Genomic DNA, 17,872 nt, shown 5'->3' with positions numbered 1-17,872 from the left:
ACTGCTGTTATTAGGCAGAAATAGGTGTGGCGGTGGTGCCGCCGGAGCCGAACCTCAAAGGGTTCTACCACCTTTATGATGTTAAGAGATTCGCCACTTCAAATGTCTTACTCAGGAACTATATTATATACAGGGTGCCAGGGTGCAATAACGAATCCTATCTGGGGTTGATTACAGATGTCCATGGGCAGCAGTAGCCACCTACGATCAGGTGGACTTAATGCTAGTCTGCCACTCCTATATTAAAAATATATATGTCACCGATATATGTGTAAATCAAATATAATAAATTTTGAATTCCATTTGTCCGATAACTTGTAATGTTTCGGTAATTACCACGTAAATTCCAGCCGTAAGCACACGGGATTTCCAAGATTGTAAAAGCCATTGTTTAGAATCATTGCAATAATTCTGCTTATATGTATATACCTATCTATGTAGGTACTTTTTATGCTGCAGAAGTAGCTAACGAGTATGCAGTCAAACTTACTACTTAAATAAATACTACTGAAATAAATCTCAAACAAGATTTAAGTATTACCTCAAATTGACCACAGATGCAGTGATAGCCTAGTGGTTAAGAAAGTCGGTCTCTCGATCGAGGTGTCCGAGGTTCAAATCCCAGCACGTACCTATGATTTTTCAAAGTTATGTGCGTATTAGAAATTAATTATCACTTGCTAAACGGTGAAGGAAAACATTAACATTAATTAAGGAAAACATATTTTACTGTTGGTGAGTAGCAATCTAGCGGGAAAATATATATAAAGAAAGAAGGATATTATATTGTTTGGAGAATAACATGTCATACAATGAATTGTCAGAGAAGATAAGTAATGGAGTTGTTAGTGAATGCCTTATTATATAAAAATAGTATTTCAGGAATAATCATTGGAATCTTAAAAATATAATTTGGTTAGTCCCGGTCAAGTGCTACCAACAATGCCTGAACAAATTTTATGTGATGGTTAGCTCACCCTCAATATAGATAATCAAGCACTAAAATATCTTCGTCGATCTTTCCTTTTAGTTTTTTATTAAAAAAAGCGCCATCTCCTAACGTTCTGCAATATGTGCTACTCATTAAACTGTACGACATAGATGGCGCTATTTCCATATACAAATAATTAGCCAACGAGTCGAAGTCGTACACCAGGGGTTCCGTACTACCGAATTTTCATTTTTAGGGTTCCGTACCCAAAGGGTAAAAACGGAAGCCTATTACTAATACTGCTGTCTGTCCGCCGGTCCGTCAATTGTGTAGTCAAACTAAACGATGCCTCAGGGTCCATGAGTCACATGTAGAACCAAGATTCAGAAGTAGGGAATTAGGCACAAATGTCGATGAACATTTGTAAGTAAGTATTAAGGTTGTGAAAGAGAGCTCTTGCATCTTTCTTGTGGAGCCCGATGTCATACAACTCAGAAAACACCCAAACTCATGCAGTTATTTCAAAAAAGGTCTTATTGGTTGGTTCTGGGTAATAAAATATTTACATTTCATTTATATATATTTATTTCATTGTATGCATTTAATTTCATGATTTTATTTGTTTCAAATTAACTGGACACTTTTTATTCGTGGCTTGTTTTGGTTAGGTTCAAGTGTTAAAAAATCCATAATTTGTTATTTTTTCATCATATCGTGTATCCAGCTGAGGTGTTTATAAACAGACGTGTAGAAGCCTGGATAACCCTCGGTCCCGCAATATCTGTATCCGGAAGAAACCACTCCCACGATGACATACTTCCAATTCCATTTGCTGTCTACGTACATCAACGGACCACCGGAATCTCCTTAAATATAAAAAAAACACGTTAAGGTCAGCTATTCAAACTCTCTGCGAACGCTTTGCACCAACGTCTCACGAAGTCACTGAGTAAATCTGGTCCAACTCCTCTAAGTCAAAACTCTAAACTCCAAGTGTGTCGTGATGCCAATATTATCACCATACGAACCTTTGACATATATTGTTTTAAGCCTGTTGTGTGTCAGCGGTAACGGCATTTTTTTAATTAGAAGTTTTTTTGAGTACCTAATTTAATAGTGATTTTCGAAGAGTGGTCTTAACAATAAGTAAAGAAAATCTTATTAAACCGTTGCAAGTGCGCATTGTCCAATTTCAACTTGACTCTTAACTGTTGGTTACACTTTACGGGCGGGAATTTTGGAAACGGTTCAACCGGCATTGGCGAGAATTTCGTAACACTTTACTTGTATAATATAGTGTGACCTTAAAAGTCTTTGAAGTCTTCGTTTTAAGAGATGCATCCGTATATGTTTAATACAGACCATTACAAGAGTCCTCTCCCTCCTCACCGCCTGCGCAAATATAGTGGTTGTCCGGTAAGGGGCTCTGACAGTCTTCTGTTGGCACGTATGGCAAAAAGACCGCTTTCTTCACGTCGGTCATTTGACGCACGTTGTCGCTGCCCCATCCCGCCACCGTGAATCTGGTCCCGTTCGTGAAGTCGATATTGTAGTCCTTCAGTGGCAGGCAAATTGGTCTTATAAACTCTGGAAAATTGAGTGTTTTGATCAAGATTCAGGAAATACTAAAAGCCCAATAGTAGACAGTTCTTATTGCGACTGTCGTTATGTATATGTATATCGTTACGTATATGTATATGTATATATTGGATTAAAAGTTTGTTTTAGTTTTTATTTTATTGTATGTCTGTAGTGGTGTTTGAAATTCAACTTTAGGTTGATAAGTGCATTGTAAGACGGCGAATGACTACAGACACTACGATTCTTCCCAATAAGGGTATGTAACTTTGCTTGGAATCTTGCATATCAGGGGTCAAGAGTTAAAGCAAAATTTTAATATTTATTTTCGGTCCACTAATGAACAATGTAGAACATGAGCCACTGTAATATTTTTTCTGATTTCTACTCCAGTACTTTAAAGGTCGTCATCAGGTGAACAGCTTCCATACGAGAGATTCCAACGTTGTTCCCCTCATCATCCTTTGAAGTTGGGTTATGTTAGGTTCTATTTCGATATATTCAATGGTAATTAATTGCTTATTACCTTTTAATGTTTCACATATTTGAAGAAATTTACAATTTCAAGATTTTACGTTTTTTACCTGTGAACTCAACACAATGAGACAACTTGATTAGAGCTATGTCGTTCCCTTGTGCACTTATTTGTGGACGATATTCGGGGTGCGGTATAGCCCATTCCACTGATACATATAAGTTAGTGATGTTCTCCATTCGTCCTCTCCTCACCACCCAGTCAACGGGACCAGTAGATATGTCGTGCTCAGATAGAATCACATGTTTACTGGAAATTAATTTCAACTTTAGATTCCTTTTACCCCCATAGCACAGTAGTATTCAGTGTGTCGTGGGATATCGTGACTGAATATTTTATGCCTCCTTACTACTAGGAGTTGCCTGCAGGGTACTCTACTATACTACTTCTATGCCATTTGGTGGACGCACGTACAGGTTTGTGAATAAGGCCTCATTTACATCTACAGACATTGAACATATCGTGGCGGAAAAAAAATCTCTACAATATTTTGAAAGACATGGCTCATGAGGCGTGAAGATAAAAATACGTTCATACACAATGTATAGTGCGTACCGTGGACCTACGATGTCTGCAGATATAATTGCATCATAAAGCGTGTATATGTAGTATCAAAATATACGTTAAATAACCGTGAAGTAAGGTAACATCACGTTTTAAAATGTCAAGGTCATCCGGCTGTTTGATGCTTACCTATTTATTGCAAAGACTCGAAACCATTTAAATGTCGGAACAAAAACATAAATTTGTAAAAGGCACCTAGTTCGATAGAAACGATATTTCTTCAAATCTGGTACAAAATAATTTGTTATTTCATTTGACTGCATGCTAGCTTTCAACTAGTGGTAAATGACAACCGCCACAGATGGATACCTGTAATAACCCCAGGTAAAACTAGAAACTTGATATATGAGTATTACTAGCCCTGAGGACTAAGAGACGAAATACAGAGAGGGAGGGATAAAGAAGTATGTCACCCCTACCAAATTCTCCAAACAAGAACACAACAGTGCTTAACGCTGTTGTTATATAGAAAGAAATAGATGTGGCGGCATTGTCTTCGTAGACGAACACATAATAATTGTATCACTCAATAAGGTTAAGTAACTTCGTGCGGTCCGCGATTATTTTTTTGCTTTGCATAATACGATACACCCTCGGTTCCCATTGTTAATATTTGCTAATACTTGAGCCTGGGAAAATCTCCGATACGATTTCCCCTATAGCCTCTACCAGTCCCCATAAGTCCGCGTTTGATCAATACTTTGGATTATCTTTTCGTCTTTCCATTGTTAGTAACACAAGGAGTTCAACCTATAAAAACATTTACTTACGGTAAGCCACCTCTGAAACAATGTGCGGCTGTTAGAACGTGTCTTGTGGATATAAGGCTACCTCCACACTTGAATTCGTTAGGCTCGTACTCCAGGAGCGCTAGCCATGGATACTCTCCAATACCTACTTCGTCACCGCCTGCAATTAGATAGGGTAAGGAATTACATTCATTATTTTAATATTTACTTATTTGGGGTTGTAATCTAGAACCTTCTGCATGTAAGACCAATTTGATGACTGTTACATCTCAAAAGTGATAATTATGTTTTTGATACCGATTTCTGTTAGTAATTTCGTTTGTCTGTAATTTTTCCTAATCTCGATTAATACTTTTTATATGCGTGACACATTCCTTTTTATATATAGAACTATGCATTTAATTTTAAGGTAACTACTGCTTGGCAAAACCTTATTGTTGGTATTTCGTTCACACTAAACATAAATGCACGAACCGACTATTTTTACACGCTGTTTTCGAAAGCGTCTCCCGTGCGTCCCGCAAATATCAGCGATCTGATCCTTGGACTCACACGTCGCATTAGTGGTAGTTTCGTTCATAAAATAGCTGCCATTTTGGTAGACATTCGGTGGTGTAGACGGCTCTGGAACCAAGAGCGACCGTATTTCCCTTGTTGGGCAACACACCTGAAAGTAGGGAAGGATTAGAATTAGAACAATTTTTTTGAGTTTGCGATCATAGTTTGTTAAGTAGTTTACAGGTCCGATTTTGTTTGGTCAGAAATCTAAATGATGAATTTAAAATTCTACCCTGAGTTAGAATGTTTGTGCTCTCTATCTGTTTGTCCGTGGTTAGACACTTTTTGGTAGTATTAAGTGAAAAGAAGAAAAATATTTCTCACGAAAGGAATTTAGAAGAGTTAAAGAACAAAAACAAAATACTCGTTTTTTTTTTTCGATAGCCGGTCTGGTGCCGCTTAAAATCGAGGAAAACCATTTACACCATTAAAACTGGGTTGTGTTTTACTGGTGAAAATGTATTTAACCCTCAATCAACAGAATGAATTTAACTTATGTTTTATAGACGCGTTAGCACTCCTGAGGATACAACATACACCAGTCATGACATGTGTTACAACCTGAAACTTCCTGAACAACGAATAATTGTCGAATTTTGTATTTACCTCGAGATCACCGCATAGACCAATCGATTGCGTGGATTCTTGTGATCTGTATTGTATCGTAGAAAGTCCCTTCAATGTTTTGCACTGTGAGCGTAACTTGCACGTTCCATCGTATGCCTTCGACACATTGCAAGCTGAGCCCGGAGCTGGAAAACAATGTTTTGATATCAAAAGATTATCGGCGCAGTGAACATGTAAGATCAGGTTTTAATCTTCCTGCGTCTAACTCCTTTCCTCACGGTTATAGCACTCACGCAGCGTCGTCGTAATAATGTCGTAAGTAATGATGCACCAAAATTATTTAAATAATAATATGATGTAAATAATGGGTCCCCGAATAAAATAAAGAAGATTGTGAATTTTTAAGATACTCAATATCACTTGCGTTACCAAGATGAATGTAACGAACTCATATATTTAAACATTCATCGAGTAGCTTAGGCCACAGCTCCAGCCAAAGATGAGAATATAATATCGCTCAAATGTATAGCAAACAGCAATCGGCAATTTTTTTATTTTCTATTATTAGTGATTAAAGATATTTTTACAATCAATTTAAAATCTAGAAGTAATTATTATAGATTTGATGGGGTTTTTTAATACGACCATATAATATATATTTAAGGACAAAATTTTCCACTAAGTTTCTAAGAAATACTTCACAAAAGTCAATTTCGCATGTTTTGAGCAAATATACATGTCTATATGTATTTAACATATAGCCCTCTTAGTTGATCAATATTAGGGTTTACATACATATACTAGCTGACCCGGCAAACGTTGTTTTGCCACATAAAAAAAAATGTTAAGGATGAACAGCCCTTTTTACTTAGGGGTATAAAAAATAGATAGTAGCTGATTCTCAGACCTAATTGTTTTTGTTATTGTTATCCTTCAACTCACCTGCATCGCAGTAATTCAGGAGGGCAATATATGGCAGTAATATGGCAAGCGCTCTCAGCATTGTTGCGATCACCGAGGCGGCAGACCCTCGACCCGTGCGCACTACTCCGCGGTTGCAAACACATTGATTAAATAAAAATAAATAAAATAAAAATAAAAGAAGACTTCCCGCCAAAGGTATTAGAAATTAGAAATTCGAAAACGTTTGATTCCGGAACTTAAACGTAGAATAGAACAAGGAGAAAATGCCATACTAAGGTACGACAAAATTATCACTTTAAATCAAAGATCTCAAGACACCATTAAAAGAGGTCAACCCAACAACAAACGACTCCTATCTAATTCCCCACAAGAAAACACTAATACACAAGACCAAAACAAAAACACTAAACAATTGCCAAAGAGAAATAAGACCAATCTAAACCATTTTTTCACCAAAACAACAAGAGAAGTTTCCACACCAACTTACAATGAAAACGTCGGGTCATAGCAACCAAAGGCGACCTCTCAACAATCAATACGGCTTGTCACCGCGAAAAAAATAGACTACAACCCTCCAGAGTCTAAACTATATGTTTGTACCTACAATGCAAGATCACTGTCGTCAAATGAAAGAATGCTAGAGTTCAAAGAAGCCATACACCATCTAAAGTATGACATTATTGGGATAGCTGAGATTCGAAGAATAGGAACGAAGATAATAGAAGATTCAGAACATATATTCTGCTACATAGGAGAAATAACAGGCCAGCGAGGCGTAGGCTTCCTTATCAAAAAGAAATATAAAACTAATATAGAGAACTTTATTGGCATTTCTGATAGAGTATGCCTACTAAAACTTAAATTGCATACACTCTCTCTGTCACTAATACAAGTTTATGCCCCCACTGCAAACTCTAGAGACATCGAAGTAGAGCTCTTTTACAATCATATTAGCGAGGCATTTGAACTAGCTGGATCAACGATTATATTAATGGGAGATTTTAACTCAAAAATAGGCATGCCATGCGCAACAGAATCATTAATTACAGGCAAATATGGATACGGCATAAGAAATAGAAGAGGTCAAAGGCTACTAGAGTATGCATTACAACATAAGCTTACTATAATAAATACGATGTTTAAGAAAAACCCTAAAACAAAATGGACGTGGATTTCTCCCAACAAAAAAGTCAAAAATGAAATAGACTATATCCTTTCAAATACTCCAAAAATCTTTACCAACATAGAAGTTATTAGCAACCTTTCCTATCCTAGTGATCACAGATTAGTGAGGGGAACTATAAAGATTAAGAAGAGTTCAATAAGCAGAGCCAAATTTAGTAAACCCCCTAGTCAGCTGAACTCACAAAAACAAATAGATCTTTATATAGAAAACCTTAAAAAGTGCGACTGGTTAATTCACGCAAACGACAACGTTCAAACATATTATCGTAGAATAGAAAATCATATAATTGCAAGTTTGAAAGTAGCAAAACAAAACAACAAACCCCGGAAAGGTGTCCTTAGCGAAGAAACAAGAATATTAATAAGAAAGAGACAATACCTACGAAATAAAGAAACATTATCGCGCGACGAAAAACATGAGTTGAAAACGTTATACAAAAACACTTATAAACAAATCAAAAAGGATTATAAAGATCATAGACAACAGATAATACTAAAGCACATCACATCATCAGGTAGCATAAAGAGAGCTAACAACCAATTAAACAGAAGCAAAATTTGGATACCGTGCTTCCGTACCAATCAAACTCTTTCCAAAATTCAAACAAGGAAAGAAATAGTAAAGGCTGCTACTTCATTTTACCAAAAACTATATAGTATGACCCCAGCAACCTCATATAACTCAAATATTTATCAGACGATAATACTCCAAACTGAGGACTCTGTATCACCATTTAATGAGAAACAATTGTCAGACAAAATTGATAAACTTAAATCCTATAAAAGCCCGGGACCAGATAACATATCAAATGAAGTAATAAAAACAGCAAAACACATTTTAACTTCCCCTCTCACATGTCTATTTAATAAAATATTACAAGAACAAAAAGTACCAGAAAAGTGGACGTCATCAGATATTATACTTCTCTACAAAAAAGGAGACCCTGCGGATGTGGGAAACTACCGACCTATAAGCCTGCTTCCTACGATTTACAAGATATTTGCTTCATGCCTAGAACAAAAGATAAGTCCTTTCATTGAAAACTGTCAACCTGTAGAGCAAGCAGGCTTCCGCAAAGGATATTGCACTATCGATCATATCCAAGTAGTAGAGCAAATCATAGAAAAATACATAGAGTTTAGAAAAAACTTATATTTAGTATTTATTGACTATAAGAAGGCGTTCGACTCTATATCGCACGAAAGCGTCTGGAATACGCTAAACAAACAAAATGTTCCAAATGTGTACATTAACATATTAAAGGACATATACCAAAATAGTACAAGTAGAGTAAAACTAGATCAGACCGGCTCTACCATCCAAATCCGCAGAGGCGCAAAACAAGGAGATCCGCTGTCCCCAAAAATCTTTATAGCAGTCCTGGAGGATATGATAGGGAGCCTGAACTGGGCGCAAAAGGGTATTTTAATAAATGGAAAGTATTTGCACCATCTACGATTCGCCGACGATATTGTATTATTCTCAGAGTCAGCAGTTCAGATAGAGTCAATGGTAAACGAACTTCGTATCGCCAGCCAAAATATAGGGTTAGAACTAAATATAGATAAAACTAAAGCAATGACAAATAGTGTTCAAACTCCGCTAATGATAGACAAAACTCCGTTACAATATGTAGATAAATACGTGTATCTTGGTAAATTAATATCGTTTAGGAAAACAAGACACGTAGACGAACTTCACAGAAGAGTAACAGCAAGCTGGGGGAAATTTTGGGCTCACAAAGAAATCTTCACATCGGATTTACCAATACATATAAAAAAGAAGGTTTTAGAATCTTCCATCTTTCCCTGCCTCACATATGGGAGCCAAACCTGGATTTTCAATAAGAAAAACAGAGATAAGATCGAAGAAAGTCAAAGGGCGATGGAACGAAGTATCCTAAACATTCGATTAAAAAATAGAGTTCGTAGTTCAGAAATCCGTAGGAGAACGGGGGCTATGCATGTCCTTCAGCATGCCATGAAACTGAAGTGGCGTTGGGCGGGGCATTTGGCACGCACAAATGACAAGCGTTGGACGAAGTTAGTCACGAAATGGAAAGGACCAGGGGGTATTCGAGGAAGAGGCAGACCTCAGGAGAGATGGGAAGATGAAGTAAAAGAAGTTGCTGGGAAGGAATGGACGAAAAAGGCTCAGGACAGAGAAAAATGGCAGGCTCTGGAGGAGGCCTTCACCCGTAGAGGGGTCCTTACAAAATAAATATAGTAAAATTAGAGTAACAAATGTTTAAAATAATTAATTAAAGTAAGAGAAACATATATAATATCATACATAAATAAAGATAATAATAAGTTGATAATAAAAATTGTAATAAATAATGTAATAATATATAATAAATTAATAAACAAATGTTAAAATATCAGTGTGCTGAACGTAAATAAAAACTATTAATAACAAAACAATGAAATGAAATAAATAATGCATGTGTATTTCATATAATATTAATGTAAGGAATAAAGGGCTTTTTTATTTTTTATTTTTTATTTTTTATTTTTATTTTTTTTATTTTTTATTTTTATTTTATTTTATTTTATTTTATATATTCAGGAACAAAATACCAAACTAAACTACAAAACGACAACTTAAAGTTTCTAGGAAATACTTCATAAAAATATTTTGTGTAAACGTTGCTATATATTTTTAGATATACATGTCTATGTCTACATAATATATAACAATATTACATATAGGTACTCGAAAAAGTTGTCGTAGTCGATGTTGATAAATAAAATTATTGATATATTTTTTGTTATTGTTATCCATTAACTCACCTGCATCGCAGTAATTCAGAAGGGGGAGCAGTAATATGGCAAGCGCTCTCAGCATTGTTGCGATGTCCGAGGCGGCAGACCCTAGAGACGTGCGCACTGCTCCGCGGTTGCAAACACATTGAATGTTGTTAATTACACCAATAGCACAAAAATATTCAGAAAACGAATCAAACGAGTCCGAACTCGATGGGGTTGCGTCTTTAAATTACAGAGTTTCCATGGCGTCTCTGCAATACATATTCTGGTTTAAATTTATTAAAAATCATATTAATGTATGTTAGTTTGTACCTTTCAAAGCAATAAAACATGCATTGAGAAAAAATATCTCAACTTCTAAAAATATTTAATAAGAATTAAATTATAGGTACTTATTGACTGACTACATTTCACACCTGTGGGAAATTGATCATATCTATGGATATCTCCAATGAACTCCAAATAGGACTTGAATCCAACTTGAGGTCTGCCAGAGAACCGTTGCTACCCTCGAAAGTTATTATTGGAATGGTGTAGTCAAAGTTAATAATACCTCAGGGCCCCATGAGTCCCATGTAGAACCAGGAGTCAGAATTAGGGAATTAGTCACCACTATCGATGAACATTTGTAACAGTAGAGGAGTCACCATTGTATTACGGTTGCGAAAGAGAACTCTTGCACCTTGTAGAGCCCGATGTCATACAGCTCAGAAAATATCTTAACTCATGCAGTTATTTAAAAAAAGGTTTTATGTGATTTGGTCGTGTGTAATAAAATATTTACATTTCATTTACATATATTTATTTCCTTGTACGCATTTTATTTAACGTTTCAAATGAACTTAACACTTTTTATTCGTCGCGTTCGTGGTGATTAGGTTAAAATCCATAATTTGTTATTTTTTCATCATATCGTGTATCCAGCTGAGGTGTTTATAAACAGACGTGTAGAAGCCTGGATAACCCTCGGTCCCGCAATATCTGTATCCGGAAGAAACCACTCCCACGATGACATACTTCCAATTCCATTTGCTGTCTGCGTACATCAACGGACCACCGGAATCTCCTTAAATATAAAAAAAAAAACACGTTAAGGTCAGCTATTAAAATTCTCTGCGAACGCTTTGCTCCCACCTATCACAGAAGTCACTGAGATAATCTGGTCCAACTCGAAGGCAAGACTCTAAACTCCAAGTGTGTCATGATACCAATATTATCACCTTACGAACCTTTGACATATATTGTTTTGAGCCTGTTTTGTGTCAGCGAAAACAGCATTTTATCAATTAGAAGATGTTTTAAGTAATTCAATAGTGATTTGACGAAGAGGGTCTTAGCAATTAGTAGAGAAAATCATATTAAACCTTTGCAAGTGGGCATTGTCCAATCTCAACTTGACTCTTAACGGTTGGCTACACTTTATGGCTACACTCTTAACGGTTGGCGGATATTTTGGAAACGATTCAACCGACGAGAATTTCGTAACACTTTACTTGTATAATATAGTGTGACCCTGAAAGTCTCCAAGGTCTTTGTTTCAAGAGATGCATCAGTATATGTTTAATACAGACCATTACAAGAGTCCTCTCCCTCCTCACCGCCCGCGCAAATATACTGGTTGTCCGGTAAGGGGCTCTGACAGTCATCTGCTGGCACGTATGGCAAATAGACCGCTTTCTTTACGTCGGTCATTTGACGCACGTTGTCGCTGCCCCATCCCGCCACCGTGAATCTGGTCTCGTTCGTGAAGTCGATATTGTAGTCCTTCAGTGGCAGGCAAATTGGTCTTATAAACTCTGGAAAATTTATTGTATGTTACTTACATTTTATTGTATGTCTGTAAGGGTTGTGTTTATTTCAACTTTAGGTTAATAAGTGCATTATAAGACGGCGAATGGCTACAGTCATCACGACTCAAATGTTCCCAATAAGTGTATGTAACTTTGCTTGGAATCTTGCATATCAGGGCACACGCAAGAGTTAAAGCAAAATTTTAATATTCCTGCTCGATTCACTTACGAACAATATACAACATAAGTCACTGTAATACTTTTTGTTTTTTCTTTTTCTAGTCCACTACTTTAAAGGTCCCGATCAGGTGAAAAGCTGTACGAGACGTTCCAACGTCGCTCTCCTCATCATCCGTTTAAGTTGGGTTAGGTTAGGTTTTATTTGGATATTATAGATAATCAATGGTAACTAATTGCTTATTATATTTTATTCTTTCACATATTTGAAGAAATTTACAATTTCAAGATTTACGTTTTTTACCTGTGAACTCAACAGAATATGACAATTTGATTAGAGCTATGTCGTTCCCATGTGCATTTATCAGTGGACGATATTCGGGGTGCGGTATAGCCCATTCCACTGATACATTTAAGTTAGTGATGTTCTCCCTTCGTCTGTTCCTCACCACCCAGTCAACGGGACCAGTAGATATGTCGTGCTCAGATAGAATCACCTGCTTACTGCAAATTAATTTCATCTTTAAATTCCTTTTACCCTCATAGTTCGGCAACAGTATTCAGTGTGTCGTGGGATATCGTGACTGAATATTTTATTCCTCCTCGCTACTAGGAGTAGCCCGCAGGGTACTCCACTAAGCTATTTTAATGCCATTTGGGGGACGCACGTACAGGTTTGTGAATAAGGCCTCATGTACATCTACAGACATAGAACGTATCGGCGGACAAAAATATATTTTTCTCTTAAATATTTTGAAAGACATGGCTCATGAGTCGTGAAGATGAAAAAACTTTTTAACAAAAACATAAAACCGACTTCTGTGTCACTACAAAGTAAAAAATAAAACAAATAAATGTTGGTTTAGTACACATTTATGAAGTCGGCGCTCAATACATTTCGTTTGAACGGTGTAAACAGCGTGTCCAATACAAGTACAGATTTCCATGACAATCGTGTCATTGGAAAGTTGGGTTTTTAAGCTTTAAGAAAAAATAATTTAATAACTAAATTCATCTGCGTTTTTAAATGTAGTGGCTCTGAGTGCGCGCTTGGACTGAGTGAGACGATTCGTTTGCACGCGAGTGTAGTAGTAAATGGCCACCGCCACAGATGGACACCTGTAATTAACCCCAGGTAAAACTAGAATAGCAGCAGTGATAGCCTAGTGGTTAAGAAACGCGGCCGCTCGATCGAGGGGTCCGAGGTTCAAATCCGAGGCACGCACCTCTGATTTTCAAATTTATGTGCGTATTAGAAATTAATTATCACTTGCTTAAACGGTGAAGGAAAACATCGTGAGGAAACCTGCATACCTGAGAGGTTTATAAAAAATCTTAAAGGTATGTGAAGTCTACCAATACGCACTTGGCCAGCGCGGTGGACTATGGCCTAATTCTTCTCATTCTGAGAGGAGACCCGTGCCCAGCAGTAGGACAGTAATAGGTTGATAATGATGATGATGAAAACTAGAATCTTGATATATGAGTATTACTATCCCTGAGGACTAAGAGATGAAAGAGAGAGAGAGAGAGAAAGAAGGACGTCTTCCCTACCAAATTCTCCAAACAAGAACACAACAGTGCTTAACGTTGTTTATATAGGAAGAAATAGGTGTGGCGGCATTGTCTGCGTAGACGAACTCTGAGTAATTGTACCACTCAATAAAGTTAAGTAACTTCGGGTAAGTAAGTTTAGTAATTTTTTGCTTTATATAACACGATACGCCGTCGGGCTCCCGTTATTAATAAATTCTACTACTTGTGCCTGGGAAAAATATTCGACACGATTTCCCCTATAGTTACCTTATAGTCACTCCTACCAGTCTCCATCAATCCGCATTTGATCAATACTTTGGAGTGGGAGTTCGTCTTTCCACTGTTAGTAACACATAGAGTTCAACTTTAAACACATTTACTTACGGTAAGCTACTTTTGACACAATGTGCGGCTGTTAGAACGTGTCTTGTGGATATAAGGCTACCACCACACTTGAATTCGTTAGGCTCGTACTCCAGGAGCGCTAGCCACGGATAATCACCAATATCTACATCGTTACCGCCTGTAATTAGGTAGAATAAGAAATTAAATTCATTATTTTAATAATAACTTATTTAGGGTTGGAACCTAGAACCTTCTGCATGTGAGACCAATTTGGTGACTGTTACACCTCAAAAGTGATAATCATGTTTTTGATACCGATTTCTGTTAGTAATTTCGTTTCCATCTGGGATTTTTCCTAATCTCGATTAAAACTTTTATATGCGTGACATATTCCTTTTTATATATAAATTTAATTTAATTTTAAGGTTTTCACACTAAGTATTTATTATCGTACCGACAATTTTTACACGCTTTTTTCGAAAGCGTCTCAAGTGCGTCCCGCAAATATCAGCGATCTGATCCTTGAACTCACACGTCGCATTAGTGGTAGTTTCGTTTTTAAAATATCTACCAATTTGGTAGACATTCGGTTGTGGAGACGGCTCTGGATTCGAGAGCGACCATACTACCCTCCGTGGGCAACACACCTGAAAGTAGGGAAGGATTATTAGAACATTTTTTTTGTAATTGCGATCATCATACTAGTTCAATAAGAAATCTAAATGATGAATAATGGTTTATCGTGGTTTCTCAGAAAAAGATTTTTTTCGATATCCGGTCTGGTGCCACTGAAGATCGTGGAAGATATTTACACCACTCAAACTCAACCCTATTTAACCCTCGTTCAACGAAATGAGTTTAATTTATATTTTATAGAAGCGATGACCCTCCTGAGGACAGAGTTAATATAAACCAGACATGATATGTCTACAACCTGAAACTTGCTGAACAACGAATAATTGTCGAATTTTAAATTTACCTCGTGCTCATCGCACGGACCAATCGATTGCGGGGAATCTTGTGATTTGTATTGTATCGTAAAAATTCCCCTCAATGTTTTGCACTGTGAGCGTAACTTGCACGTTCCATCGTATGCCTTCGACACTTTGCAAGCTGAGCCCGGAGCTGGAAAATAATGTATTGATGTCAAAAGGCAATCGGCGCAGTTAATATATAACATCAGGTCTTTATCTTCCTGTGGCCAAACCCATTCCTCACGATTATAACAATCACGTAGCGTCGTCGTTATTACGTCGTGCGTAATGATATACTAGAATTACTTAAATAATAATATAACGTAAGTAATGGCTCTCCGAATATAATAAAGACGCCTTCTTAATTTTGTGAATTTTTAAGATACCCAATGTCACTTGTGTTATCAAGATCAATGTAACGACCTCATTTATCCAGCAGCTTAGGCCACAGGTCCTGCCAAAGATAAGAATATACTATAGCTCAAATGCAAATAGCAATTGGGAAATATTCGTTTTTTATATTCACAAGTTGAATTAATTCTTATAGATTTATGGTTTTGTTTAATAATATTACCTTAATATATTATTAGGTACCTATTCAAAGACAAAAAAATCCGCTTCAAGTTTCCAGGGAATACTTCACAAAAGTAAATTTTACATGTTTTGTATACATGTCAATATATTTCTAGTGAGCAAATATACATGTTTATATGTATATACATTATAGCACTCTAGTTGGTCAACATTATGATTATATACATCATAGTTATACCCCTTCAAATCGAGAGTGAATAGGCTACTTCTAGGCAAGCGTGGCACATCTTAGGCCTCATCAAAGCTTACCATCAGGCGAGTCGAGGCCAAACACGTGCTTATCACTAATAAAAAAATAAGTATATGATATACATATATATTGTTTTTGTTATTATTATCCTTCAACTCACCTGCATCGCAGTAATTCAGGAGGGCAATATATGGCAGTAATATGGCAAGCGCTCTCAGCATTGTTGCGATCACCAAGGCGGCAGACCCTCGACCCGTGCGCACTGCTCCGCGGTTGCAAACACATTGATTATGGGTTCCCAATTAGTATGTAACAGAATATAGAGATGCGTCAGTCCGGTTGAACCTTTTAGATGATTGATACGTGAATAAATCTATTTTAGGATCGATTAAAATCAAATTATTCGATTTTCCAGCGGTTCTAAAACGTCTTATCCCGTTAGTTCCGGGACTAGAATAGGGATATGGTATCTCCTGCCTGTTGTAAGAGGCGACTAAAAGAGGGCTTCCGAGGTTGCGGACGGCAAGAGTGGTAGCTCGAACCGCTCGGCCAGCGACCCCGGAATGGTGGACGCATATCGTCGATTCTGATAAAAATTAAAACTGTATCATTCGATTTTTAAAAAATATATTTCCGAAACCGGGATTCAAACGCGTTTATTTAAAAAGCAACAAACCCTGTATTAGTCCACCATCGGATAGTGTTGCTTATAAGTATCAAATTCTGGGACGTCATTATGAACGTCAAACTAAATGAAAAGGCAAGCATTTTCGTTAATCCTTGTAGATTTTCTCGTTAACTTAGAAAAGAAGAATACTCAAAAAAAAAATTTTAACAAAAAATAAAACCGACTTCTATGTCACTACAAAGTAAAAAATATTTCAAATAAATGTTGGTTTAGTACATAGTTCTGAAATCGGCGCTCAATATATTTTGTTGGATAACGGCGTAAACAGCGTGTCCAGTATGAGCTCCGACTTTCGGTTAAAAACCGATGACAAGGTACGATTTTAATAATTTTGTACCTTTTTCCTTATCAACGTCCTCAGGATTAATGATTTTCGAGGCGAGATTGTTCGAGCGCCTTAGAGACTGTCCATCGCAAAGTTACTAGATTGCAACAATTATTGCTTTTTAGTGGCAATAACAATTATAGCGTGATTTTTAGTTTTGAAAATAATAATGTTATTTCCCTAAACTCAAGTGTTCTGAAACTTATCTATAATGCCCTCTTGAAAATGATTGTTAGGATTCCGTACTCAAAGGGTAAATAAAACTCTCCGCTGTCCGTTAGTGTGTCACAGGGCTTTATCTCTTAAACCGTAATAGATAGACACTTTTTTTTCAGAGGATGCATAATGGTGGTCGCTATAACAACAAATACGAAAAATTAATAAAATAAATATAGTTTAAAAAACAAAAAAATACGCTTTTATGATAAAATCAACTGAAAATAATTTTCAATCTAGGAATCAATTAAGGAACAGTAAATAGTATAATTGTGGAAAAAGTTTTTCGCTTTTCGATAACTGATAAATGGAGCACCCCACGCTTTTTCACGATAATTTCAGACCATAGTTGTTCTTAGAAATTTTCCGTGCGACAAATAGTTTGCCTGATAGAGCATGAAAAACCTTTTTCAAGATGGCGTCCGAGGAACATGAGTTTCGACCCAAAACAATTTGAATGTAGGATTTTTTATAATATAGGAGTAGCAGACGAGCATGCAGTCCACCTGATGGTAAGTGGCTACTGCCGCCCATGGACATCTGTAATCAAACCCCAAATAAAATTAGATATTCCTATCTGAGTTCGGCCACAGATGCGCCGCTACGCCTGAGGACTAAGCTGGAACGCCTCAGAAAAGTCTGTCTCCTTTACCACACCCTTCAAACCGGAACACAGC

At 36.7% G+C, this 17,872-nt stretch overlaps 2 protein-coding genes across 2 annotated transcripts in view; one reads left to right on the top strand and one right to left on the bottom strand.

The window, feature by feature from the left end:
• Nucleotides 1-17,872, top strand: part of mim (missing-in-metastasis) — a 286,624-nt gene that overhangs the window by 120,767 nt on the left and 147,985 nt on the right. The window lies entirely within an intron of this gene.
• LOC140754950 (transmembrane protease serine 9-like) lies at nt 1,406-17,254 on the bottom strand. Its single transcript, XM_073090109.1, has 14 exons — nt 16,127-17,254; nt 15,188-15,333; nt 14,663-14,855; nt 14,248-14,386; nt 12,632-12,831; nt 11,932-12,156; nt 11,261-11,426; nt 6,425-6,588; nt 5,522-5,667; nt 4,832-5,024; nt 4,379-4,517; nt 3,094-3,293; nt 2,294-2,518; nt 1,406-1,797 (listed from the first exon to the last, which is right to left on the bottom strand). Exons 1-14 carry the CDS (start codon nt 16,185-16,187, stop codon nt 1,628-1,630), a joined length of 2,367 nt encoding a protein of 788 aa, XP_072946210.1. The 5' UTR covers nt 16,188-17,254; the 3' UTR covers nt 1,406-1,627.

Source organism: Epargyreus clarus, unplaced genomic scaffold (assembly GCF_041222505.1).
Source record: "Epargyreus clarus isolate Ecla_fem2 unplaced genomic scaffold, WU_Ecla_fem_2.2 ptg000032l, whole genome shotgun sequence".
In the NCBI taxonomy this organism is placed as follows: domain Eukaryota; kingdom Metazoa; phylum Arthropoda; class Insecta; order Lepidoptera; family Hesperiidae; genus Epargyreus; species Epargyreus clarus.
Note: the sequence above shows the minus strand (reverse complement) of the source record. Positions and strands in the feature narration are given on the sequence as shown.

Coding starts and splice junctions, on each gene's coding strand:
- LOC140754950 (XM_073090109.1), bottom strand. CDS start 16,187: ATGCTGAGAGCGCTTGCCATATTACTGCCATATATTGCCCTCCTGAAT. Junction 14,856..15,187: donor GTCCGTGCGATGAGCACGAG/GTAAATTTAAAA, acceptor CCCTACTTTCAG/GTGTGTTGCCCACGGAGGGT. Junction 14,387..14,662: donor AAAGCGTGTAAAAATTGTCG/GTACGATAATAA, acceptor ACCTAATTACAG/GCGGTAACGATGTAGATATT.